Genomic DNA, 27,224 nt, shown 5'->3' on the forward strand with positions numbered 1-27,224 from the left:
GTCCATATGCCCTCTGTTCTCTGCACATCCACAAGTTCGTGGAAATCTGAAATAAGAGCAGATTCACCAGGATACTGCCTGGGATCAGGTTCAGAATCAGAATCAGAATCAGGTTTATTATCACTGATTTCCCATTATTGAGCGATCCAATACCAGAGGGCATGCATTTAAGGTGAGGGGGGTAGGTTCAGAACAGACGTGAGGGGTAAGTTTTTTACTGAGAGAGTGGCAGATGCCTGGAATGTGTTGCCTGATAGGGTGGGGAGGCAAATTCATTGGGGGCTTTTAAGAGAGGCTTGGATGGGCACATGAATGAGAGGAAAGTGGGGGGATATGGGCATTCTGTAGGTAGGAGGGATTAGCTATGTCAGTACAACATTGTGGGCCGAAGGGCCTGTTCTGTGCTGTACTGTCCTATGTTCTATGTTCTATATGTCGTGAAATTTGTTGTTTTGTGGCAGCAGTACAGTGCAAGACGTAAAGCCATAAAAATTACTATAAGTTACAAAAATAGTAACAATAAATAGTGCAAAAGAGGAATAACGAGAGAGTGTTCGTGGGTTTGTGGACCGTTCAGAAATCTGATGGTGGAGGGGAAGAAGCTGTTCCTGAATCGTTGAGTGTGGGTCTTCAGGCTCCTGTACCTCCTCCCCGATGGTAGTAACGAGAAGAGGGCATGTCTCGGATGGTGAGGGTCCTCAGTGATGGATGCCGCCTTCTTGAGGCACCGCCTCTTGAAGATGTCCTCGATGGTGGGGAGGGTTGTGCCAGTGATGGAGCTGGCTGAGTCTACAACCCTCTGCAGCCTTTTGCAATCCTGTGCATTGGAGCCTCCATACCAGGCGGTGATGCAACCAGTCGGAATGCTCTCCACCGTAGATCTGTAGAAATTTGTAAGAGTCTTTGGTGAGGTGACATGGACCATTTCATTTCTGAGACTGGAGAGGCTGGGTCTGTTCTCCCCGGAGCAGAGGAGGTAAAGAGGGGAGACACAGGAGACTGCAGATGCTGGAATATGGAGCAAAAATCAAACTGCTGGAGGAACTCAGCAGGTCAGGCAGCACCTGTGGAGGGAAATAGACAGTCGACGTTTCGGGTTGAGACCCTTCATCATTAAGAGGGGACATAATTGAGCCATATAAAATTCGCAGGGGTATAGACGAGGTGGACTACAGGATACTTTTCCCCACAACTGGAGGTAGATAAAACTGGAGATTTGAGGGGGACCTCTTTCACCCAGAGTGGTGACCACCAGAGGCTCTTAGATGGGCTCAGAGAGTCATAGATCAATACAGCACGGATACAGGCCCTTCAGCCCAACCAGTCCATGCCGACAACGGTGCCCAACCAGCTAGTCCCAATCTCCTGCGTTCGGCCCATATCCCTCCAAACCCCACCCCTCCATGTACCTATCCAAATGCTTCTTAAATGACACTGTTGTACCTGCCTCACCCACTTCCCCTGGCAGCTTGTTCCATACACTCACCACCCTCTGCGTGGAAAAGTTGCCCCTCAGGTCCCCTTTAAATCTTTCGCCTCTCACCCTATGCCCCCTAGTAATGGATTCCCCTCCCCTGGGGAAAAGACTGTTACCGTCCACCTTATCTATGCCTCTCATAATTTCAAACACTTCTATAAGATCACCCCACATTCTCCTACGCTCCAAGGAATAAAGGCCCAGCCTGGCCAACCTCTCCCTATAACTCAGGCCCTTGAGTCCTGGCAACATCCTCGTAAATCTTCTCTGCACTCTTTCCAGTTTAACCATGACTTTCCTATAACGGTGACCCAAACAGCACACGGCACTCCAAGTGCAGAGTTCGCAGAGAATGGAGGGGTATGGACCATGTGCAGGCAGTAGGGGTTAGATTAATTAGGTGTCATTGGATTAATTAGTTTGGCACAGCATCGTGGGCCGAAGGGTCTGTTCCTGTGCTGTGCTGTTCTGTGTTCTACCTGGAATAAACCTCCTGAGAGACTGGTGGAAGCAGGGTCACTGGCAGCATTTAAGAAGTTTCTAGTTGTGCACTTAAATTGCCTTGACATAGAAGGCTCTGGGCCAAGTGCTGGAAGAGGGAATTAATAAGAATGGATGCCCATTGGTCAGCATGGATAGAGTGGGCTGAATAGCCTCTTTATGACTCTAAAAACATAGAAAGCTGGGAAGACTCAGCAGGTCAGACAGCATCTGTGGAGAGAGAAACAGAGACAAGGACCTTCGATCAGTTATGTTGAAAATCATCAACTTGAACAATTAACTCTCTCCTTTTGTAGATTTTTTCACCCAGAGGGTGGTGAATCCTTGGAATTTTCTACCCAAGAGTTTGCGATGTTACTGACTATTCATACAGGGCTCAGTATTGAGGGGATTGAGGGATATAGGGTTACCGAGAGAAAGTGGCTTTGAGGTAAAAGATTAGTCATGGTCTGATCGAACAGGATATTGCTTGCTGCAGTTATATAAGACGTTGGTGAGGCCGCACTAGGAGTACTGTGTACAGGTCTGGTCACCCTCTTAGAGGAAAGATGTTACTAAACTACAAAGAGCGCAGAAAAAATTCACCAGGACATTGCCTGGACTCGGGGGTCTGAGTTACAAGGAGAGGTTGTGTAGACGAGGACTTTATTCCTTGGAATGTAGGAGATTGAGGGGTGACCTGATGGAGGTGTATAAGATCATGAGGGGCATAGACAGGGTGAAAGGGCACAGTCTTTTTTCCAGGGAGGTGCTGCTAAAAACAAGGGGGCATAGATTTAAGATCAGAGGCGAGAGATTTAAAAGGGACATCAGGGGCAGCTTCTTCACACAAAGGGTGGTGCGTATTTGGAATGAGCTGCCAGAAATAGTGGTTGAGGCGGGCACATCAGCAACATTTAAAAGCCATCTAGGTAAGTCCATGGGTAGGAGAGGTTTAGAGGGCTCTGGGCCAAACGTGGGCAGATGGGACCAGCTCGCTGGGCAACACAGTCAACATGGACGAGTTGGGCCGAAGGGCCTGTTTCCATGCTGTATGACTCAAAAACTCTATGACACAGGCCATTTGGCCCATTACATCCATGTTGACCAGTGGGCACCCATCCGTATTCATCCTCTCTTCCTGCACTTGGCCCGTAGCCTTCCATACCTGGACGGATTAAGTGCGCATCAAGACATTTCTTAAATGCTGTCAGTGACTCTGCTTCCCCCGGTCTCTCCGCCAGCGCGTTCCAGGTCCTCATTGTTCTCTGGGTGGAAGGGTCCCCAGAGTACAGTACAGCACTCTGTACTGGGTGTTGGACGTTTTCAACAGGCCTCTAAACCTCACCTAAGACTATCTAACTCCTTCCTCCCACATATCCCTCTAGTTTAAATTCCTCCATGTGCTTATCTAACAATCTCTTGAATTTGACCAATGTACCTGCCTCCACCACCACCCCAGGCAGCGCATTCCATGCCCCAACCACTCTCTGGGTAAAAAACCTTCCTCTGACATCTCCCTTGAATTTCCCACCCATTACTTTAAAGCCATGCCCTCTTGTATTGAGCATTGGTGCCCTGGGAAAGAGGCGCTGGCTGTCCACTCTATCTATTCCTCTTAATATTTTGTACACCTCTATCATGTCTCCCCTCATCCTCCTCCTCTCCAAAGAGTAAAGCCCTAGATCCTTATAACTCCAGCCCTCCAGTCACGGTAACATCCTCGTGAATCCTTTCTGCCCCCTCTCCAGAACCACACATTGAGCGGTGGAGCAAGCTCAAGGGGCCATGGCTTTTCCTGCTCTTAATGTCTACGTTCATAAGATCGAGGTTCCCTGTTAAGGGAATGATGTACTGCACCCATTTAAACCAGTCTCGACCTACTGCCCAGACCAGGGAGGGTTAATACCCAAGACCTCTGTATGGATGTGCGCTATACCATGTAACAAGCTGTCATGAACCCTGAAGAAAGTTCTGGAACAGCAGCACAATTTAAAATTACAGCCTGCCTCCAGGAAAGCTGCCTGGAATGGAGATAGCTCCGGTGTGAGCTCACAGTCCTGGCACCGCGCTATGGGGCGGACACTGTCACTAACACAAGGATGCAGAAGGCAGCAGTCAGGATGTTGGATGGGAGGAGAGTTTGGACAAGGAGGACCAGTTACATGAATTGCACAGTTTCCTTACTGAAAGGAGGGCAGGAGCCAAGAGGATTACTGACTGCAGGCTCCAAAGGGGCTGATAACGTCAATCATTTCAAGTTGTTCCAGTCTGGTATGGCAACTGCTCTGCCCGTGACCGCAAGAAACCGCAGAGAGTTGTGGACACAGCTCGGCACATCACAGAAACCAGCCTCCCCTCCATGGACTCTGTCTACACTTCTCACTGCCTCGGTAAAGCAGCCAACATAATCAAAGACCCCTCCCACCCCGAACATTCTCTCTTCTCCCCCCTCCCATCGGGCAGAAGATACAAAAGCCTGAAAGCACGTACCACCAGGCTCAAGGACAGCTTCTGTCCTGCTGTTATAAGACTATTGAACAGTCCCCTAGTACTATAAAATGGACTCTTGTCCTCACAATCTACCTCGTTATGGCCTTGCACCTTATTGTCTACCTGCACTGGACTTTCTCTGTAACTGTATCACTTTATTCTGCATACTGTTGTTGTTTTACCCTCTACTACCTCAATGCACTGTTGTAATGAATTGACCTGTACGATTGGTTTGCAAGACAAGTTTTTCACTGTACCTCGGTAGAAGTGACAATAATAAACCAATTCCAATTCCAGTTGTCAAACATTGCCAGAGCTTTGAGGAGAAAATTCAAAACTACCCCAAACATACATTATATTGCAAAATGTTGGAAATACTCAGCAGGTTGGGTAACAGGTGTAGAGGTAGGAACAGAGTCACCATTTCAGGTCAAAGAGCTTTCAGGTCACTGACCTGGGATATAACTCTGCTGGAATTAAAATTCCCATTGTGTTACCCCTCTCTCCCTCCCTCTCTCTGTAACCTCCCCATGTCCTACAACCCTCCTGAATCTCTGCACTGCAATTCCAACCTCCTGATCATCTCCAATTGCCATTACTGACGGCCGAGCTTTCAGCTGCCTGGGCTCCGAGCTCTGGAACCCTCCCTGAACCTCTCTGCTACACTTCCTCCCTTCCTTTACAACCCTCCTTAAAACCTCCGCCTTTGCCCAAGAGTACACTGCCCACCCCCTTATCTCTTTGTTTTGATAACCCTTCTGGGAAGAGCTTTGGGGTGCTTTTGCTGTGTTGAAGGTGCTACATGAATTGAGGATGTTGTTGCTTTGTGTTTTCAGCTTCCCCCCTCCGCCATCAGATTTCTGAACAGTCCATGAACCCATGAACACTACCTCGTTATTCCTTTTGTTTTGCACTATGTTTTCATTTTTGTGACTTATTTTATGCTTTGCACTGTACTGCTGCCGCAAAACAACACATTTCACGTCATACGTCAGTGATAATAAACCTGATTCTGGATAAAAAAATGCCAAGCTCTATTCCGGCCCAGTGTTTATCTCCACATTAGTGTCCTCCTGCCTGACGTTCTCTCAGACATAGACAGGGTGAATGCACTCAGTCTTTTTCCCAGTGTTGGCAAATCAAAAACTAGAGGGCATAGGTTTAAGGTAAGGGGGGAAAGATTTAATAGGAACTTGAGGGGCAACTTTTTCACATGGAGGGTGCTGGGTTTATGGAACGAGCTGCCAGAGGAAGTGGTTGAGGCAGGCATGGTAGTGTAGCAGTTAGTGTAACGCTATTACAGCACCAGCGACCTGGGTTCAATTCCTGCCGCTGTCTGTAAGGAGTTTGTATGTTCTCCCCGTGTCTGCGTGGGTTTCCTCCGGGTGCTCCGGTTTCCTCCCACATTCCAAAGATGTGCGGGTTAGGAAGTTGTGGGCATGCTATGTTGGCACCGGAAGCGTAGCGACACTTGCGGGGCTGCCCCCAGAACATTCTACCCAAAAGATGTATTTCACTGTGTGTTTCGATGTACATATGACTAATAAATAAATCTTATCTTATTATTTATTTTAAAAGACACTTGGACAGGCACATGGATAGGAACGGGTGAGAGGGATATGGGCCAAACACAGACAAATGGGACTGGCTTGACTGGGAACCTTGGTCGGCATCGGGGAGTTGGGCCGAAGGGCCTGTTTGTGTGCCGTGTGACTCGGTGACAGTCTGTCAATATCTCCCTCGTTCACTTTCTCCTTAACAAATGTATCCGGATTCCCTAAGTAGGAAAGTAGCCAATCCAGGGGACAAATTCCATCTGGAAACCGTGCCAGCAGTTCATATTGATTCAGTCAGATGTAAATTCAATAGATTTCTCTCAGACCTTAATCGTTAGGGACAGTCTGTCTGAGTAATTGTAAGTCAGCCGTGTGGGGAGTGCACTGCAGTTCAGGAGGACCTGCTAACATCTGACTGCTAGCTTCCAGCTCTGGTGTTTGCTCATTTCCATTCCTTCCTGTGTGGTCGGAATATCACTCATGAGAAACAGGAGCAGGAGTCGGCCATCCGGCCCGTCAAGCCTGCTCCGCCATTCAATAACATCATGGCTGATCTGCCTTTGGGATGGCTGCACTGGGGGGGGGGGGGGGGGGGAGACGGTCGCCCATCTTTTTGCAGACTGTGGATTCACCAAAATGGTCTGGAGAAGGAGGTTCTTGTCCTGGTTCATCCCGAGCAGCTGGATAACAGAGGATTCTCCGACCGACAGGCTGTTCCCAGGGACATACACCGAGACTGACATCAAGTGCTGCCAGAAGATCATCAAGACATCCTTTGGTCTGCCCGAAACTTGTGGTCTTCCAACACAACGAAATGTCCATAAGGAAATTCTGCTGACTGGCACATTCCAGGATGCAGTAGTACGTGCTGAGTGACGCACTGCAGCTCGGTGCAGCCAGTGCTATGGCTCTGTGGACACTGGGGGGCTGAGTCTGGTGGGGAAGCCCCTCAATCAACGGAAGAAAGGTTGTATCATCCCAGGGGGCCACATGAGTTGTATGGTGTTATGTACAAATAAACCATGTGCTAACACTACTATAGATAGGACCACTAACACTGAATGTATAGACTGAACTACACTAAGGAACAATTACTCAAACAATGAACATCACCAACAGCCTGTCCTGGACAAATCACGTAGATGCCATGGCCAAGAAAGCTCACCAGCGCCTCTACTTCCTCAGGAGGCGAAAGAAATTTGGTATGTCCCCTTTGACACTCACCAACTTTTATTGATGCACCATAGAAAGCATCCTATCCTGATGCATCACGGCTTGGTTCGGCAATTGCTTTGCCCAGGACCACAAGAAACTGCAGAAAGTTGTGGACACAGCCCAGCGCATCACAGAAACCAGCCTCCCCTCCTTGGACTACACTTCTCGCTGCCTTAGTGAAGCAGCCAGCATAATCGAAGAACCCACCCACCCTGGTCATTCTCTCTTCTCTCCTCTTCCATCAGGTAGAAGATACAGGAGCCTGAGGGCACGTACCACCAGACTTAAGGACAGCTTCTACCCCACTGTGATAAGACTATTGAACGGTTCCCTTATACAATGAGATGGACTCTGACCTCACGATATACCTTGTTGTGACCTTGCACCCTATTGCACTGCACTTTCTCTGTAGCTGTGACACTTTACTCTGTACTGTTATTGTTTTTACCTGTACTACCTCAATGCACTCAGTACTAACCCAATGTAACTGCATGGTGTAATGAATTGACCTGTACCATCGGTATGCAAGACAAGTTTTTCACTGTACCTTGGTACAAGTGACAATAATAAACCAATACCAATACCAGGATGTAAGGAGCTTTGCACTATGTCCTTTTGTGGATATTCTTTCGAACATAGAACATAGAACAATACAGCCCAGGAACAGGCCCTTCAGCCCACAATGTCTGCACCGAACATGATGATAAATTAAACTAAATCCTTTCTGCCTGCACATGATCCACATCCCTCCAATCCCTGCATGTTCCTGTGTCCATCTGAAAACCTAAACACCACGATCGTATCTGCTTCCACCACCAGCCCTGGCAGCCCGTTCCAGGCACCTATGACCTCTGTGTAAAAAACTTGCCTTGCACATCTCCTTTAAACATTCCCCCTCTCATCTTAAAGCTCTGCCCTCTAGTATTTGACATTTTTACCCTGGGAAAAAGGACTCTGACTGTCTTCCCTATATCTGCCTCTCATAATTTTATAAACTTCTATCAGGTCTCCCCTCAGCCTCCGACGCTCCAGAGAAAACAGCCCATGAAGCTAATACCCTCTAATCCAAGCAGCATCCTGGTGAACCTCTTCTGCACCCTCTCCAAAGCCTCCACATCCTTCCTGTAATGGGGCGACCAGAACTGCACACAATACTCCAAGTGCACGTAAACAGAGTTTTATACAGCTACAACATGACTTCCTGACTCTAATAAGTCCCGACCAATGAAGGCAAGTGTGCCGTAGCCTTTTTACCCTTCTGTCTACTTGTGTTGCCACTTTTGGGGAGCAATGGACTTGGACCCCAACATCCCTCTGTACATCATTGTTGTTGAGGGTCCTACCATTTACTGTATATTTTCTTCTTATATTTGACCTCCCAAAGTGCAAAACCTCACACTTGCCTGGATTATTATGAATAAAATTTGTGGGCAGGTTTGCTAGAACTGTTGGGGAGGGTTTAAACTAGTTTGGCGGGGGGGATGGGAACCAGAGTGATAGGTCAGAGGTTAGTGCATTTACTGTACAAGTAGATGCGGAGTGTAGAGAGACTGTGAGGAAGGATAGGCAGTTGAAAGGGCAAAATTGCAGTCAGTTGGATGGGCTGAAATGCATCTACTTTAATGTGAAATGTATCAGGAACAAGGCTGATGAACTTAGAGCATGGGTCAGTACATGGAACTACGACGTTGTGGCCATTACAGAGATTGGGCTGTTGCAAGGGCAGGAATGGCTGCTGCATATTCTGGGGTTTAGATGTTTCAAAGGGGACAGAGATGGGGTTAAAAGAGGTGGGGGAGTGGCTTTGCTGATCAGGGACAGTATCACAGCTGTAGAAAGGGAGGACGTCCTGGAGGGATCGTCCACTGAGTCAGTTTGGGTGGAAACCAGAAACGGGAAGGGAGCGATCACTCTATTGGAAGTATTCAGGGAAATCAGGACAGCCCCTACTCTTTGTGAATTTTATAAATGACTTGGATGAGGATGTGGAAGGGTGGGTTAGTAAGTTTGCTGATGATACAAAGGTTGGTGGTGTTGTGGATAGTGTAGAAGGTTGCTGTAGGTTACAACAGGACATTGATAGGATGCGGAGCTGGGCTGAGAAGTGGCAGATGGAGTTCAACCTGTTAAAGTGGGAAGTGACACACTTTGGAAGATTGAATTTGAAGGCAGAATACAAGGTTAATGGCAGGAGTCTTAGCAGTGTGGAGGAACTGAGGGATCTTTAGGGTTCATGTCCATAGATCCCTCAAGGTTGCCACATAGATCGATAGGTCTGTTAAGAAGGCGTATGGAGTGTTGGCCTTCATTAATCGGGGTATTGAGTTCAAGAGCCGTGAGGTGATGTTGCAGCTCTGTAAAACTCTGGTTCAACCACACTTGGAGTATTGTGTTCAGTTCTGGTCACCTCATTATTGGAAGGATGTGGAAGCTTTAGAGAGGGTGCAGAGGAGATTTACCAGGATGCTGCCTGGATTGGAGAGCATCTCATGAGGATAGGTTGAGCGAGCTAGGGCTTTTCTCTTTGGAGAGGAGAAGGATGAGAGGTGATTTGATAGAGGTGTACAAGATGATAAGGGGCATAGATCGAGTGGACAATCAGAGACTTTTTCCCAGGGCGATAATGGCTAACATGAGGGGACATCATTTTAAGGTGATCGGAGGAAGGTATAAGGGGGATGTCGGAGGTAAATTTTTTTACACAGAGAGTGGTGGGTGTGTGGAACGCACTGCCGGCAGAGGTTGTGGGGGCAGATACATTAGGGACATTTAAGAGACTCTTAGATAGACACATGAATGATAGAGAAATGGAGGGTTATGTGGGAGGGAAGGGTTAGATAGATCTTAGAGCAGGATAAAATGTCGACACAGCATCGTGGGCCGAAGAGCCTGTACTGTGCTGTAGTGTTCTATGTTCTCTATGTTCTAAAATTTGTTTTTGAACTTAAAAAAACCTGTGTTCCGTGGATTATACTCGGTTAGAGGGTTGTGGGTTCATGTTCCAGTCTCGAGCCTAAGGCCCATTGACCTTCCAGTGGAGAGAGAGCCACACTGTGGGAGGGGTGTCTTTTGAATGAGATGTTTGACAACCACTCTGTTCTTTCAGGCAGTTGGAAAAGAGCAGGTGAGTTCCTTCCAATGTTCTGGGACCAACCCTCATCCCTCAACCAACTCCAAGCAAGAAATTATTGCAATAATGTCACACAGCTGTTTGTGGGAGCTTGTTGTGCGCAAATCCCACGGCATTTCCTGCAGTGATGGTATGTCAGAAGGTACATCATTGGCTGTGAGACCCTTGGTGATGTCCTGACGCCTGTGAAAGATGCTGCAGAAACACAAGGTTCTCTTCCTCTTCTCTCAGTTTGATGTGGGCTCATTAATGAGATGGGCTGAATGGCTTCTGTCCATACTGGGAGGCATGGTGGTGCAGCAGGTAGTGCAGCTGCCCTCCCAGCTCCAGGGTCACAGGTTTGATCCTGACCTTCGCCGCTGTCTGTGTGTGGAGTTTGCACTTTCTCCCCGTGACCGCGTGGGTTTTCCCAGGTGCTCCGGTTTCCTCCTGCGTCCCAAAGACGAGTTGTAAATTGACTGGCCACTGTAATTGGTAATTGGTTTATTATTATCACATTTACCGAGATACAGTGAAAACCTTTTGTTTGCGTGCCATCCAGGCAGATCATGCTTTTCATAAGTACATTGAGCTGGTAAAATGAAAACAGAATGCAGAATAAAGTGTTACAGTTACAGAGAAAGTGCAGTGCAGGCAGACAATAAGGTGCAAGGGCCACAACGAGGTAGATTGGGAGATCAAGAGTTTGTCTTTTAGGGTATGAGAGGTCCGTTCAAGATCCTAATAACAGTGGGATAGAAGCTGTTCTTGAGCCTGTTGGTACGTGCTCTCGAGCTTTTCTATCTTCTGCCTGATGGGAGGTGGGGGAGAAGAGAGAATGTCCAGGGTGGGTGAGGTCCTTGGTTATATTGGCTGCTTTCCAGAAGCAGCGGGAACTGTAGACAGAGTCCATGGAGGGGAGGCCGGTTTCTGTGACGCGCTGGGCTGTGTCCACAACTCTCTGCAGTTTCTTGCGGTTCCGGGCAGAGCAGTTGCCGTACCAAGCTCTGACGCATCCGGATAGGATACTTCCTGTGGTGCATCTATAAAAATTAGTAAATTACCCCTGGTGTGAGTAAATGGCAAAAAAAAATCAAGGGGCTTGTGAGAGAGAATAAACTTCAGGGAAGTAAGAGTGGGAATTGGACTGATGGGATTGCTCTGATGGGTTGCACCAAAGTAAGCCAGTGAATGCTGGGATGAGTCTTTTCCTCAGGGTGGAAATGTCAAGTACTGGAGGGCATAGGTTTAAGATGAGAGGGGGAAAGCTCAATGGAGATGTGCGGGGCAAGTTTTTTTACACAGGGAGTGGTGGGTGCCTGGAACGTGCTGCCGGGGAGGCAGATGCAATAGGGGCATTTAAGAGGCTCTCAGATAGGCACATGGATGTGCAGAGAATGGAGGGAGATGGACCATGTGCAGGCAGAAGGGATTGGGTGTGATTAGCTTAATTAGTTCGGTACAACATTGTGGGCCGAAGGGCCTGTTCCTGTGCTGTACTGTTCTGTGTTCTATGTTCTATATTCTATTTCCTCTCCTCAGTGAGTCAGACAGGCTTTATCAACAGTCCAGTAGTTTCATGGATCCTGATATTAATCCACATTTATCTAATTACTTGAATTTAAGTTCCCCAGCTGCTGTGGTGGGATTGAACTCGTGGCTGTGCATCAACGAGCCCAAACTGGCTGCTTGTCCGTGCAACTAACCACTGAACTATCACACCCTGTTTTTGCCCTCCACTAATCTGTCTCATCTCCTTCCCCATAAATCTCCAACACCATTCTTCCCAACAATGGAGCCAGTCCCTCTTGATACAGATGAGGGATTTCAACCCAAAATGTCGACAGTCCATTTCCCTCCACAGATGCTGTCTGACCTGCAGAGTTGGAATTGGAATTGGTTTATTATTGTCACATGTACTGAGATACAGTGAAAAGCTTTTGTCTGCATGCCATCCAGACAGATCATTCCACATCAGTACATCGAGGTAGTGAAAAGAAAACAGAATGCAGAATACAGTGTTACAGTTACAGAGAAAGTGCAGTGCAGGCAGACAATAAGGTGCAAGGGCCACAACGAAGTCGACTGTGAGGTCAAGAGTCCATTTTTATTGTATAAGAGGTCCGTTCAAGAGTCTGATAACAGCAGAATAGAAGCTGTCTTTGTACCCGGTGGCTCGTGCCCTCAGGCTTCTGCCCAATGGGAGGGGGGAGAAGAGAGAATGACGGGGGTGGATGGGGTCTTTGATTATGTCGGCTGTTTTCCTGAGGCAGTGGGAGGTGCAGACAGAGTCCATGGAGGGGAGGCTGGTTTCCGTGACGCGCTGCGCTGTCCACAACTCTCTGTAATTTCATGTGGTCTTGGGCAGAGCAGTTGCTGTACCAAGCCGTGATGCATCTGGATAGGATGGTTTCTATGGTGCATCTGTAAAACTTGGTGTCAATGGGGACATGCTGAACTTCCTCAGCCTCCTGAGGAAGTAGAGGCACTGGTGTGCTTTCTTGGCTGTGGCATCCACGTGGCTGGACCAGGACAAATTGTTGGTGATATTTACACGTAGGAACTTGAAGCTCTCAACCATCTCCACCTCAGCACCATGGATTTATCCACAACCTTCCTATAGTGTGGTGACCAGAACTGTACAAGTATGCAGAAATGGAGTACTCCAGTACACAGTACTCCAGCTGTGGCCTCTCTCTGTCCTGTTAAGGCTTAATGGTTGTTTTTGATCTTCTGAACTGGTGGGATTACAAGCCAAATTTATGCATGCAGTTGGCACTGAGCCCTAAGGAGTAGCTGACATTGTATCTTCTTGGGTGGCCCTTGGGGTGACTTGCTTCTACTCCATTTCTGCCTGCTCTGATGAGGCCAATGTGGAAACTGCAGATGGGGCAGTGGGTGTTTGGTGGTGTAGGTGGGAGGGTAGGTTGGGAGGCATGGTAGTGTAGCGGTTAATGTAACACTATTACAGCGTCAGCAACCCAGGTTTGATTCCGGCCGCTGTCTGTAAGGAGCTTTTATGTTCTCCCTGTGTCTGCGTGGGTTTCCTCCGGGTGCTCCGGTTTCCTCCCACATTCCAAAGACGTACGGGTTAGGAAGTTGTGGGCCTGCTATGTTGGTGCTGGAAGCGTGGTGACACTTGCGGGCTGCCCCCCAGAACACTCTATGCAAAAGATGCATTTCACTGTGTGTTTCGATGTACATGTGACTGATAAAGAAATCTTTTCTTATTATTTATTTTAAAAGACACTTGGACAGGCACATGGATAGGAACGGGTGAGAGGGATATGGGCCAAACACAGACAAATGGGACTAGGTTGACTGGGAACCTTGGTCAGCATGGGGGGGTTGGGCTGAAGGGCCTGTTTGTGTGCCGTGTGACTCGGTGACAGTCTGTCAGCATCTCCCTCGTTCACTTTCTCCTTAACAAATGTATCCGGATTCCCTAAGTAGGAAAGTAGCAAATCCAGGGGACAAAGAATATCTTAAGGTCCTGCGCTCCTTCCTCTGTTTACACAGCCCTCCCCATCACTGACAGCATCGACAGGAGGTGCTGCCTCAAGAAGATTTCGTTATTAGTCACATGTACATCGAAACACACAGTGAAATGCATCTTTTGCGTAGAGTGTTCTGGGGGCAGCCCGCAAGTGTCGCCACGCTTCCGGCGCCAACACAGCACGCCCACAACTTCCTAACCCGTACGTCTTTGGAATGTGGGAGGAAACCGGAGCACCCGGAGGAAACCCACGCAGACACGGGGAGAACGTACAAACTCCTTACAGACAGTGGCCGGAATTGAACCCGGGTCGCTGGCGCTGTAATAGCGTTACGCTAACCGCTACACTACCGTGGGGGTATCTATCAGCAAGGATCCTCACCATCCGGGCCATGCCATCTTCTCACTGCTCCCATCGGGCAGGAGGTACAGAAGCCTGAAGTCCCACACCACCAGGTTCAGGAACAGCTACTTTCCCACAACCATCAGGTTCTTGAATTGACCTGCACAACCCCAACCCTACCTCAGCAATGGGACACCACGGACCACCTCTTGCACTGCCATGGACTTTTTTTTGCACTAATGTCTTGTTTCGCACAGTCTTTATTTCTTCACTCTATGGTATAATTTATATATCATTGATGTTCTGTGTGTTGTCTGTACTTCTGTGCCCGTGATGCTGCTGCAAGCAAGTTTCTCATTGTACCTGTACCTCACCGTACTGGGGCACATGGCAACAAGCTCGACTTGAGTTGGTTCTGTCTGCCCTTGACACGTAGACAGTGCCGGCCCAAACGCCCCTTCTCCACTCGGAACGGTCATGGGCTGGAGGTTCCCACAAGATGGTGGCGATGTTACTCTTTTTCATGGAGGTTTAGAGAATAGACCATCTGTGTCAGATAGGTGAATGACATTCCCACTTCCATTTCCGGTGTGTGGTGACTCAGTCCATCGGAAGCTTCAGATCCTACTGGAGGGATCTGTTAGACTGGACCAGGAAAAATCAAGGTCCACTGCCTTGATCAATGACCCCTAATGGATGGCAGTGGTGACCAGATATGGCAGTGAAGTGGAGACCCAAGAGACTGCAGTTGCTGGAATCTGCTGGAGGAACTCATCTATGTAGGGAAATGGACAGCCGATGTTTCGGGTCGAGACCCTTCATCTGGATTGAAAGAGTAGAGGGGAGATAGCCGGTATAAAGAGGTGAAGGGGTGAGGTGGAGCAAGAGCTGGCAGGTGATGGGTGGATCCAGGTGAGGAGGGGTGACGGGCAGATGGAGGAGGGGAGAGTGGAGATAGTGACAGAGGCCGGGAGGTGATAGGTGGAGGCAATAAGGCGTCGTGTTGGTCACCTGGGCACTTCCCAATCGCACCACCTCTCCCACCCAGTAGGACAAGGGCAGCGGGTGCAGGGGAACACCACCACCTGCAGGTTCCCCTCCCAGTCACACACCGTCCCAACTTGGAAATATCTCTCCATTCCTTCACCGTCACTGGGTCCAAATCCTGGAACTCCCTCCCCAACAGCAACATGGGAGCCCCTTCACCAGAAGGACTGCAGCGGGTCAAGAAGGGGGGCTCACCCCCACCTTCTCAAAGAATAAAAGCTCTTCATGCCAGCAATACCCACACCTGAGGAACGAATAAGAAAATCCCTCCCACAGTTCAGCCACTGACTGGAGCACACTATTTAGCTTCATTTCCATAGAACGTCCATCCAACTTTTGATGACAACCATATTTCTCCTGGTTGGGGCTGAGAGGGGAGAGTTAACTCTATTTTTCAATCTCTCGTAAAGCACTTCACATTTAAACCATGAGACCATAAGATATAGGAGCAGAATTCAGCCATTCGGCCCATCGAGTCTGCTCCGCCATTCAATCATGGCTGAATGTTTATTCAACCCCATTCTCCCACCTTTTCCCCGTAACCCTTAACCCCCTTACCAATCAAGAGCCCATCAATCTCTGTCCATCATCAAACACACCCAATGACTTGGCCTCCACAACCGTCTGTGGCAACGAATTCCACAGATTCACCGCCCTCTGGCTGAAGAAATTCCTCCTCATCTCAGTTCTAAAGGGACGTCCCTTTATTCTGAGACTGTGCCCTCGAATCCTATACCATTTTCATTAGGATTTTGGGTTGGGGCAGTCCAACATTAATTGGTCCAAAATGACAATGCACGGACTGTAATATACTTCAATAAAACAAAAGTATGAACCCCATCTAGAACTATTGAATAGACCCCTAGTACGATAAGATGGACTCTTGACATCACAATCTATCTTGTTATGGCCCTGCACCTTATTGTCTGCCTGCACTGCACTTTCTCTGTAACTGTAACACTTTATTCTGCATTCTGTTATTGTTTTACCTTGTACTACCTCAATGCACTGATGTGAGGAAATGATCGGCATGGATGGCATGCAGAACTAAGCTTTTCACTGTATCTCGGTACATGTGACAATAATAAACCAATTTACCATTTACCCCTACATACAGACAAGCTCCCATAATATTATTAAGTTCAAGAGTCCAACATACATACAAGCATTCATTCCCAGGAACGGAAGAACTAGTTTCCTCTCACTCTCCACTTTTAGTAATTGTTCTTTCTTATCAGTCTTGTGTGGTTTTCAGTCTTATTTCCATCCCGTACAATACTGTGGAGGTATGGTTACCATATCCAGTGACTTTTCAATAATGTCCAACCTCTCCTTATAGCTCATACCCTCTAAGCCAGGCAGCATCCTGGTGAACCTCTTCTGCACCCTCTCCCAAGCCTCCACAACCTCCCTGTGATGGGGCGACCAGAACTTCACACAGGAGACTAAATGACTGGTTTAGTATCATCAGCAAACTTGGAAACACGACATTTGACCTCCTCAGCCGGATCACTGACACGGATCAGCACCGATCCTGTAGTTCCCCACTCGTCACAGCCTGAAAACCAGAGACCCACCCAGTTATTCCCACTCTCTGCCAAAACCCTCTTCTCCATGCTGCCGTCAGGCAGGAGGTACAGGAGCCTGAAGACCCACACCTCAACATTCAACAGCAGCTTCTTTCCCACTGCCGTCAGGTTCCTGAACTGACCTGAAAAACCCGAACACCACCTCGGACTACATTTCTGTTTCTCCCTCTCCGCTTTCACTAATTTTACGTTTATTCTGTCATGTTATGTATAATTTATGTTAATGTAAATTTATGTTAACTTATGTCTATCGTGTTTGTAATGCATTGTGCTGCTGCTTCATAGAGCTAATTTTCATGGCATTTATAACCTGTACATGTTTGCCTATGACAATAAACTTGAACTTGATCCACTTGTCTACACTTCTCGCTGCCTCGGTAAAGCAGCCGGCATAATCAAAGACCCCTCCCGCCCTGGACATTCTCTCTTCTCCCCCCTTCCGTCGGGCAGAAAATACCAAAGCCTGAAAGCACGTACCACCAGGCTCAAGGACAGCTTCTATCCTGCTGCTATAAGACTATTGAACGGTCCCCTAGTACGATAAAATGGACTCTTGACCTCACAATCTACCTCGTTATGGTCCTTGCACCTTATTGTCTGCCTGCACTGCACTTTCTCTGTAACTGTAACACTTTATTCTGCAGTCTTTTATTGCTTTTCCCTTGTACTACCTCAATGCACTGATGTGATGAAATGATCTGTATGGGCGGCATGCAAAGCAAAGCTTTTCACTGTAACTCGGTACATGAACTCTGGTTAGACCACACTTAGAGTATTGTATTCAGTTCTGGTCACCTCATTATAGGAACGATGTGGAACCTTTAGAGAGGGTGCAGAGGAGATTTACCAGGATGTTGCCTGGATTGGAGAGCATGTCTTATGAGGATAGGTTGAGCGAGCTAGGGCTTTCTTCTTTGGAGAGGAGGATGAGAGGTGACTTGATAGAGGTGTACAAGATGATAAGAGGGATAGATCTAGTGGATAGTCAGAGACTTTTGCCCAGGGCGACAATGGCTAACACAAGGGGACATAATTTTAAGGTGATTGGAGGAAGGTATAAGGGGGATGTCAGGGGTAAGTTTTTTTACACAGAGAGTGGTGGGTGTGTGGAACGCACTGCCGGCAGAGGTTGTGGGGGCAGACACATTAGGGACATTTAAGAGACTCTTGGATAGACACATGAATGATAGAAAAATAGGGGGCTATGTGGGAGGGAAGGGTTAGATAGATCTTAGAGCAGGATAAAATGTCGACACAACATTGTGGGCCGAAGGGCCTGTACTGTGCTGTAATGTTCTATGTGACTAGAATAAACCAATTTCCCAGCTAATGACCGCCGGGCGTTAGGACCGCGCGGAGTTCCCTGCACACCCTCAGGTCCTCGGCCCTGGAGCGAGCTGTCAATCAGCCGTCAGTTGCCGCCGGTCCCGGGGATTCGGCGTTTGGGGTGACGGGTCCTTCGCAACCTCGGAGACAAAATCAGACTCCATTTGAAAAGAAAACTGCCCCCCTCCCCCCACACACACTGCAAGGAATCTCCCCTTCTTGTGCAATAGCTCCTCCCTTCAGTTTGTTTTTTTTTGCAAAGAAAAAAGGGGGAAAATAGGCGTTTATTTAATCCTCTCTCTGGCAATCGATCCGGCGTTGGAAGTGTTCGGGAGAGGGAGCCGCTGCAAGGGTCGGTCCCTCTCGGATTGAAGCCGGAGCAGTAACAGGTGCAGGGAGGGCGGATGGCCAGAGAATCTGTGCAAGTCCCAGACGATCTGCATTTTACCTCTTTCAAGGAAGAATGCAATTCCGAGAAAGGCTGGTGCCTGAAATACAAGCGGTCCGGGATCACCGTGTGGATTCAGATGACGGAGGAGGAGAAAGCCCTGCATAAGATTAAGGTAAATAAAAAAAAATTAAAAAAGCCTTTCCAATGAATTTGCAATTCTTCAACGCCTGTGGATGCATTGGAAGACACGGTGTGTTGCAAGTAAATACGCCGGGATCCCCCCCCCCCCCTCCCCAGTGTTGGATCCATTAATGAAGACAAGCGTTTCGCAAAACCCTGCAACCTGTTTGTTCCTGTTTCACACCGGCTCACGGCCTTCCTGCCCTTCCCCGTCCATTGCACTCCCTCCTCCCCACTGATCTGCATCCCTGTTTCCCCCCCCGGCTGTCCTCTCCCACCTGCAAAGAGCGTCCATGCAAAGAGAGCGGCTGCTCTCAGACAGGAAGGCTCCAGTTTGTGAATTGGTCTTGCCCGCCGTCCTTTGAAAGTTCCCTTGGCATCTGCGTGTTGCTTGGACTCGAGGGCCTGGGTTACAGGTGGGGAAGGCTAGGACTTCATTCCTTGGAGCGTAGGAGGCTGAGGGGTGACCTCATTAGAGGTGTTTAACATCATCAGAGGCATAAATAGGGTGAATGCACAAAGTCTTTTTCCCAAACCAATAATTAGAGGGCATAGGTTTAAGGTGAGAGGGTATTGGTTTATTATTGTCACTTGTACTGAGGTACAGTGAAAAACTTGTCCTGCATACCGATCGTACAGGTCAATTCATTACACAGTGCAGTTACATTGAGGTAGTACAGAGTGCATTGATGTAGTACAGGCAAAAACAATAACAGTACAGAGTAAAGTGTCACAGCTACAGAGAAAGTGCAGTGCAATAAGGTGCAAGGTCACAACAAGGTAGATCGTGAGGTCAGAGTCCATCTCATTGTATAAGGGAACCATTCAATAGTCTTATCACAGTGGGGTAGAAGCTGTCCTTAAGTCTGGTGGTACGTGCCCTCAGGCTCCTGTATCTTCTACCTGATGGAAGAGGAGAGAAGGGAGAATGTCCCGGGTGGGTGGGGTCTTTGATTATGAGGGAAAGGTTCAAAGGGGACCTGAGGGGCAACTTCTCCCACCCAGAGGGTGGTCAGTATATGGAACGAGCTGCCAGAGGAAGTGGTTGAGGCAGCTAGATTAGCAACATTTAAAGGACATTTGCGCAAGGTTTAGAGGGATATGGGCCAAACGCCGGACAGTGGGACTAGCTTTGATGAGCATCTTGGTCAGCATGGACCAGTTGGGCCAAAGGGCCTGTTTCCATGCTGTGTGACTCTACCCAGTCGGGCAGCGAACCCCTGATGTGTACAGACACCTGGAGAAGCCCTTCCCCGTCTCTCCTCTGCCAGTTAATGTGTATCCGTGACCTCGGGTCTTTGACCCATTTCCCCACTTGCTCTGAGAGAATTTTAAACTTCCTGTCCCTTCCCCGTTGAGTTTTTCATCCAATTCTCTCCTGCTGTTGCCATTGCCTCACAGCAACTCACCCCAGATAAACTTTCTCCTCCTCTCTCCTCTGAGTTTGTAGCTGTTCCCTTCTCCTCTGTATCCTCTGCCCGCTGACACTCCTCACGCTGGTGGCATTCCCAGTAACTTTAAACACCTCTGTTGAATCTCCCCTTAGCCTTCCCTGCTGTGCGGGGAATAAACACGACTGCTCCGGACTCTCCATGTCCTGGGTTACGACAGGGTTCTGTTCCCAAGAACTGTCCGTGAGTCGGAAGTGACCAACAAACAGTGTGTGGGAGGGCGTCATGGGAATGGTGGTGGAGCGAGAGTGAGCAGGTGCCAGCTCGGTGATGGGGGTGAGTCTGCTCAGTGCTCCCAGCTCTGCTCGGTCTGACCCAGCCCCTGATTAGTGCAGCTTGAGGGGGGGGAGGGAAGGCAGGGGGAAACGCCCCGTTCCTGCCCCTGCAGAAGATACCTACAGCCCTGCAGCATATCCATCCTCGTCCATCCTTCCGGTCTCCCTGATGCTCGTCCGTGTACGGAGTGTCTGCATTGGGCGTTTCCTTGCCCCTTGCCTAGGAATTTCCCCTGACCCCTTTCACCCTCTCCGCTACCTTGACATCCTTCCAACAGTGTGAGCCCAGGTGGATCCCAGAAATCCAGCGGGAAACTAATCATGGAAGGATTCAAACTCAAAGTCGGGTTTATCGTCAGATGCACAAGTACAGGTGCAATGAAAAACTTACTTGCAGCAGCATCAGAGGCACAGAGCATCAGATAAGCAGCACTCACAAGAAAAATATAAATTAAACATAAATTGTACACAATTTTTATAAGAAAACACAATTAGAATAGTCCGTTGTAGAGCAAAGTGGTCCCAGTGTTGCTGTACTGAGGCAGTGATTAGGGTTGTGCAGGTTGGTTCAAGAACCGAATGGTTGAAGGGAAGCAGCTGTTCCTGAACCTGGTGCTGGATTCCCCTTCCTTGTTTCTGCACCCAGTGCCCCTATTCACAAAGTCAAGGGTCCACACACTTTCTTATCCATGCCTTACCATCTTTACAGAGCTGTAAGTATTTATTTGTCCTCAAAATATTATCACTGAGATTATACTCCATCTCAGGTTGCTCTCTCTCTGCATCATGCACAGGGTAAAGAGCTGTTGCCACTTGTCTGATCGTTTCCCCGGGTGTTTCATACTTCCTGAGTCTGTGGCCAAATGTTCACTGTTTGCTAAGTTTTGTATTTTCCAACTTTGAGACTAGGAAGTTATTAGGGAATAAAAATCAGGAGCAGATGTGGTTTTTCATCCCTTTGATCCTGCTCCCCCATTCAGTGAGATACATCATGGTGACAGGCCCTTTGGCCCACAGAGTCCGTGCGGACCCTCAACTACCCTTTGATACCAATCCCATTTTGTTCTCCCCACCTTCCCGTCAACTCCCCCCAGATTCTTCCATTTGTCCAGTTCACAGCAGCCAACCTACCATTCTGCACGTCGTCGGGACGTGGGGGGGAACCGGAGCATCCGGGGGGAAACCCACGCGGTCACAGGGAGAACGTGCAAACGCCACACAGCACCCGGGGTCGGGATTGAGCTGGGGTCTCTGGAACTACGAGGCAGGGGCCTTACCAGCTGTGCCACATCTGCCCCCTCAGCACCACTTCCCTGCACTATCCCCATATCTGTCAATTCCGTTAACATCCAGGAATCTCTCGATCAGAGTTTTGAATTAACTCAGTGATTCAGCCTCCACGTCCCTCCAGGGACTGAACTTAGGAGCCGAGAGGTAATGTTGCAGCTGTATAGGTCCCTGGTCAGACCCCACTTGGAGTATTGTGCTCAGTTCTGGTCACCTCACTTACAGGAAGGATGTGGAAGCCATAGAGAGGGTGCAGAAGAGATTTACAAGGATGTTGCCTGGATTGGGGACCCTGCCTTATGAAAACAGGTTGAGTGAACTCTGCCTTTTCTCCTTGGAGCGACGGAGGATGAGAGGTGACCTGATAGAGGTGTATACGATGATGAGAGGCATTGATCGTGTGGATAGTCAGAGGCTTTTCCCCAGGGCTGAAGTGGTTGCCACAAGAGGACACAGGTCTAAGGTGCTGGGGAGTAGATACAGAGGAGATGTCAGGGGTAAGTTTTTTACTCAGAGAGTGGTGAGTGTGTGGAATGGGCTGCCGGCAATGGCGGTGGAGGCTGATACGATAGGGTCTTTTAAGAGACTGTTGGATAGGTACATGGAGCTTAGAAAAATAGAGGGCTATGGGTAAACCTAGTAATTTCTAAGGTAAGGACATGTTCGGCACAGCTTTGTGGGCCAAAGGGCCTGAATTGTGCTGTAGGTTTTCTATGTTTCTATGATATCACGTGTGTGTCTCTACATTGTGCTGCCTCTGTGACCCTGCCTCGGGGGCAACCTGATGGAAGTGCATAAAATTATGAGAGAAGGTAGATGGTCAGAGTTTTTTTTTCCCAGGGTGGAAATGTCAAATATTAGAGGCATTGAAGCTGGGAGGGGGAAGGTTTAAAGGAGATGTGTGGAGCAAGTTTTATTTCACAGAGAGCGGTGGGTGCTTGGAACGGGCTGCCAGGGGTGGTGGTGGAGGCAGATACGATAGAGGCGTTTAAGAGACATTTAGATAGACACATGAACAGGCAGGGAATGGAGGGATTTAGACCAAATTGGCATCGTGTTCAGCACAGATATTGTGGGCCGAAGGGCCTGTTCCTGTGCTGTCCTGTTCTGTGTGTCCACATTGTTCCAAATCTGGATACCCAACTATCTCCCAACGAGTCTACATATAGCAGTTTTAATGCAGTAACATATCTCAAAGTGCTTCACAGCAGTGTTATCAAACAGAATCTCAAAGGAGGTCTCGCAAGGGGGTATTAGGACAGGGAACCGAGCAGACTCAATGGGCTGAATGGCCTACTTCTTCCCCTGTCGTTTCTTATGGTGACTGAGAGGCACGTTCTTGATCAATGAACACATGGACCATTGCCCAATACTGACACAGTTTTAGCACAGGAAGGAATTATCCTGTACACATGATAAATCTTTGGCTCTTGGTCAGAGAGGAAAGCTTTCGGGGGACGTCGAGATGGAAGGTTGTGGAATGGAGGCTGCGGCAGCTGGTAAGAAAATGGAAACCGAGTAGGGGAAGGTTGTTTCTCCAGAGGGAGGTGCACAGTGGAGTTCCCTTGGGTTGGGACTGGACCCTCGACTTTGCTTAATGTACATTATAGAGTCATAGAGTGGTAGAGTTATACAGCACAGAAACAGGCCCTTCGGCCCAACTCGTCCATGCTGACCAAGATGTCTATCTGAGTTAGTCCCATTTGCCCACGTTTGGCCCATATCCCTCTAAACCCTTCCTATCCAAGTGTCCTTTAAACATTGTAATTGAACCCACCTCTAGCACTTCCTCTGGCAGCTGGTTCCATACACCCACCACCCTCTGTGTGGAAAAAGTTGCCCCTTTGGTCCTTCTTAAATTTTTCTCCTCTCACCTGAAGCCTCCAGTTTTAGACTCCCCAACCCTGGAAAGAAGACTTTGACCATCCACCTTATCTGTGTCCCTCATGATTTTATAAACTTCCGTCAGGTCACCCCTCAGCCTCCTTTAATCCAGGGAAAACAGTCCCAGCCTGTCCAGCCTCTCTTTATAACTCGAGCCCTCCAGTCCTGGTAATATCCTCATGAATCCTTTCTGCACCCGCTCCAGCTTAATGACATCCTTGCTATAGTTGGGTGACCAGGACTGCGCACAGTAGTCCAAGTGTGGTCTCACTAATGTCTTGTACAGTTGCAACATGATTTCCCAACTCTTGTATTCATTGTTCTGACTGATGAAGGCCGGCGTGCCAAACACCTCCTTCATCACCCTGTCTACCTGTGACATCACTTTCAGGGAACTGTGCCTGTATTCCAAGGTTCCTTTGTTCTACAACACTGTCATTTACTATGCAAGTCCTGCCCTGGATTGACATGCCAAAATTCAACATGCCGCACTAGTTGGAGTTAAATTCCATCTGCCATGCCTTGGCCTAGTTCTACAGTTCATTTAGATCCTGTTTTAGTTTAGACTTGGGCACAATTTCCACGTCTGCAGGTGATCCCAAAACTTGGAGGTGTGGTGGTCTGTAACAGGTTTCACGGAGAAATGGAGGGGCTGGTGGAGTGGGCAGAGAGGCGGCAGGTGAAATTTAATGCGGAGAAAAGTGGTTTATCTTTCGGCAGGAAGGATGAACCAGGAGGCGGTGTAAACCAGGAGGTGTGGTTCTGGATGGTCAGCGAGAACAGGGAGGTCTGGGAGTATCTGTGCAGAGTTGGTTGGAAGTGCTTAGGCAGCTTGAGACTGTGGTTAAAAAGCACACGGGACCCTGGGCTTCATCAACAGAGGCATGGAGTACAGGAGCACGGAAGTCATGGTAGTGATTAGGGTTGTGCTGGTTGGTTCAAGAAGAAAATAGTTGAAGGGAAGTAACTGTTCCTGAACCTGGTGATGTGGGACTTCAGGCTTCTGTACCTCCTGCCCGATGGGAACTGCGAGAAGACGGCATGGCCCGGATGGTGGGATCTTGTGAAATCACAGTGTTAAACCCGGGATCATCTGAAAAGCTAATCTTTTCACCCAGAGGGGGTGAATGTGTTGAACTGCCTCGCCAAGGGGGTGTGGGGCTCAGCTGCTGAGTACATTCCAGACAGAGGTCGATAGATGCCAACCTCCCTCTGTGTAGTAATAAAAAAAACCCCTCAAGATCCCTTTTAAAACTCCTTCCTCTCACTTCGAACCTCAGCCCTCTTATTTTTGATACCCCCTACCCATCGCCCTACAGCTTGCTCCGATCGACACTGGTTCTCAGTTCAGGAACAGTCACTTTTTAAAATTCACCCCGTCTTGAAGTCCCTGCCTGTCTCGCTTGTCCCTTGAATCACTCCACCCCGGCAGCCATGCTTTCTGCTGTCTGGAACCCGAGCTCTCGATTCCCTTCCTGAACTTCTCTGTCTCGCCCTCACTCTCTCTCCCCCTCTCTCAGTGAGATATTCCGACCCCATCCTCTCTCTATCAGGGATTTGCTCTCCGGGTCCATTGGCTATTTTGTCCAGATGGGAATTTGGTGTGGGTGAACCTGTAAGTGCCTCTTAGGTGGGAAATTCCATCATATCTGAGGACTTCTTAACAATTCATGTTGGGACGTCATGAGCAAGGGGTTGACTCTCCACCCCTGTTAAATAAATCGACCTTCAGCTGTCAATGGGTCAGATGGAAGCTCTGTAACCTGACCACGTCTGCCACGTTCAGTCAAAACCAAATCCTCCTGTCTCACCAAACAAATCTATTATTTCAGTAAACTCCTTCACAAGGTTGTCATGTACCCCCAGTTCCTAAATGCCCTGGGACTGAGGGATTTTCTGGGCCCTCCTGCAAAGTCAGCCACGTCGCTTTGGTCTGGAGTCACATATCGGCCAGGACAAGAGGTTTCCTTTCTGAAGAAATGTTTGTGACCCAGATTCAGTCCAGCTTGAACTTTACAACACTGTTCCAGCCTTGTGATCTCAGAGCCATGGATAAGGGAAGGGCCACGAGGGGGAGATGGTCAGATGTGAAGGAGATGTTGATTCCCACATTTGGAATCAATGAGGAGGCTGTGGGGAGTGAGTGCCCAAATACACGAGGAGTTGGCGCAGGGGAATGCAGATTCCCAGGTTGAGTTGCCTACGTTGAGAGGGATGGAAGTGAAAGGTGGAGTTGTGCCAATCCAACTTGTATCGAGCCCCAGGAAGGGAACATGGAGGCTGTCCCAGAAGTTGCGTAAAGGACTTGCACAGATTTGCAAATTTTATGACACAATTTGTGGAGAGGATTCTGACTGGTGGCATCACTGCCTGGTACGGAGGCTCCAATGCACAGGATCGCAAGAGGCTGCAGAGGGTTGTAGACTCAGCCAGCTCCATCACGGGCACGACCATCCCCACCATCGAGGACATCTTCAAGAGGCGGTGCCTCAAGAAGGCAGCATCCATCAGTAAGGACCCTCACCAGCCAGGACATGCCCTCTTCTCGTTACTACCATCGGGGGGGGGGGAGGTACAGGAGCCTGAAGATCCACACTCAACGATTCAGGAACAGCTTCTTCCCCTCCGCCATCAAGTCCATGAACACTACCTCGTTGTTCTTTTTTTTTGCACTGCTCGTTGTAACTTACAGTAATTTCATGACTTTGCACTGTACTGATGTCGCAAAACAACACATTTCACAATATAAGTCAGTGATAATAAATGTGATTCTGATTGAGTTGGACTGGCAAAGGTGCAGCAGTGGATCACCTGGAACAGTACCACATGAGAAAGGTTATGCTCCTCAGGAGTGACGTTATAGGCAGTGCCAGTGCTATAAGTCACCAGAGGCAGTAATACTCGTCAGTGCCATGTATAACATTTGAGCTGAGGTTCTGCCCCAGTTTGTGATCTTGGATTAATCACAGTCCCCATGGAACTTCCTTCTTCAACGACTTGCTGCTCCTTTCACCTCTGAGGGAGCACCGCGCGGCGGGAGGGGCGGTGCTTAGGGAGCGCCGCAGTGTTGGAGGCCGGGGGGGTGTCCCCAGACCCTGGGTCAACCGTTGTCCCTCAGCAGCACCATTGCATAACTAGGTTATCTTCTTGTGCTGTTAATGGGATCTTGCTGTTCACATACTGGCTGCTGCATTTCCTGCATGGGCCACAGTGACAGCTGGTCAAAGTGTGTTGGCTGGACAGAATTTCGGGGGCATCCAGAAGAGGTGAGGATTATCCCTTCGATCAGATAATGAAAGGGTGGGGAGAGTCTTTTACAGGAACACTGTACAGTCTGGCAGCTGGTGTGGCAGGGGAAAGGGGACGCTGAGTAATGTGCTGACACGTGGCACTGTTTGTTCACTCATTGTGCAACTGTCCTGTCCCATTCTCCCCACACCAGGATGTAAAGATAAAGATATTTATTTATTAGTCACATGTACGTCAAAACACACAGTGAAATGCATTTTTTGCATAGAGTGTTCTGGGGGGCAGCCCGCAAGTGTCGCCATGCTTCCAGCGCCAACATAGCATGCCCACAACTTCCCAACCTGTACGTCTTTGGAATGTGGGAGGAAACCGGAGC

The 27,224-nt window shown here is 48.7% G+C and overlaps 1 protein-coding gene across 1 annotated transcript in view; it reads left to right on the forward strand.

The window, feature by feature from the left end:
* Positions 1 to 18,205: 18,205 nt before the first annotated feature.
* Positions 18,206 to 27,224, forward strand: part of stard10 (StAR-related lipid transfer (START) domain containing 10) — a 39,808-nt gene continuing 30,789 nt past the window's right edge. The window contains exon 1 of the mRNA XM_052025720.1: positions 18,206 to 18,694. Within this exon, the coding sequence (XP_051881680.1) occupies positions 18,536 to 18,694 (159 nt within the window). The 5' untranslated portion in view covers positions 18,206 to 18,535. The remainder of the gene's footprint in view (positions 18,695 to 27,224) is intronic.

This window comes from Pristis pectinata, chromosome 11, assembly GCF_009764475.1.
Source record: "Pristis pectinata isolate sPriPec2 chromosome 11, sPriPec2.1.pri, whole genome shotgun sequence".
Classification (NCBI taxonomy): domain Eukaryota; kingdom Metazoa; phylum Chordata; class Chondrichthyes; order Rhinopristiformes; family Pristidae; genus Pristis; species Pristis pectinata.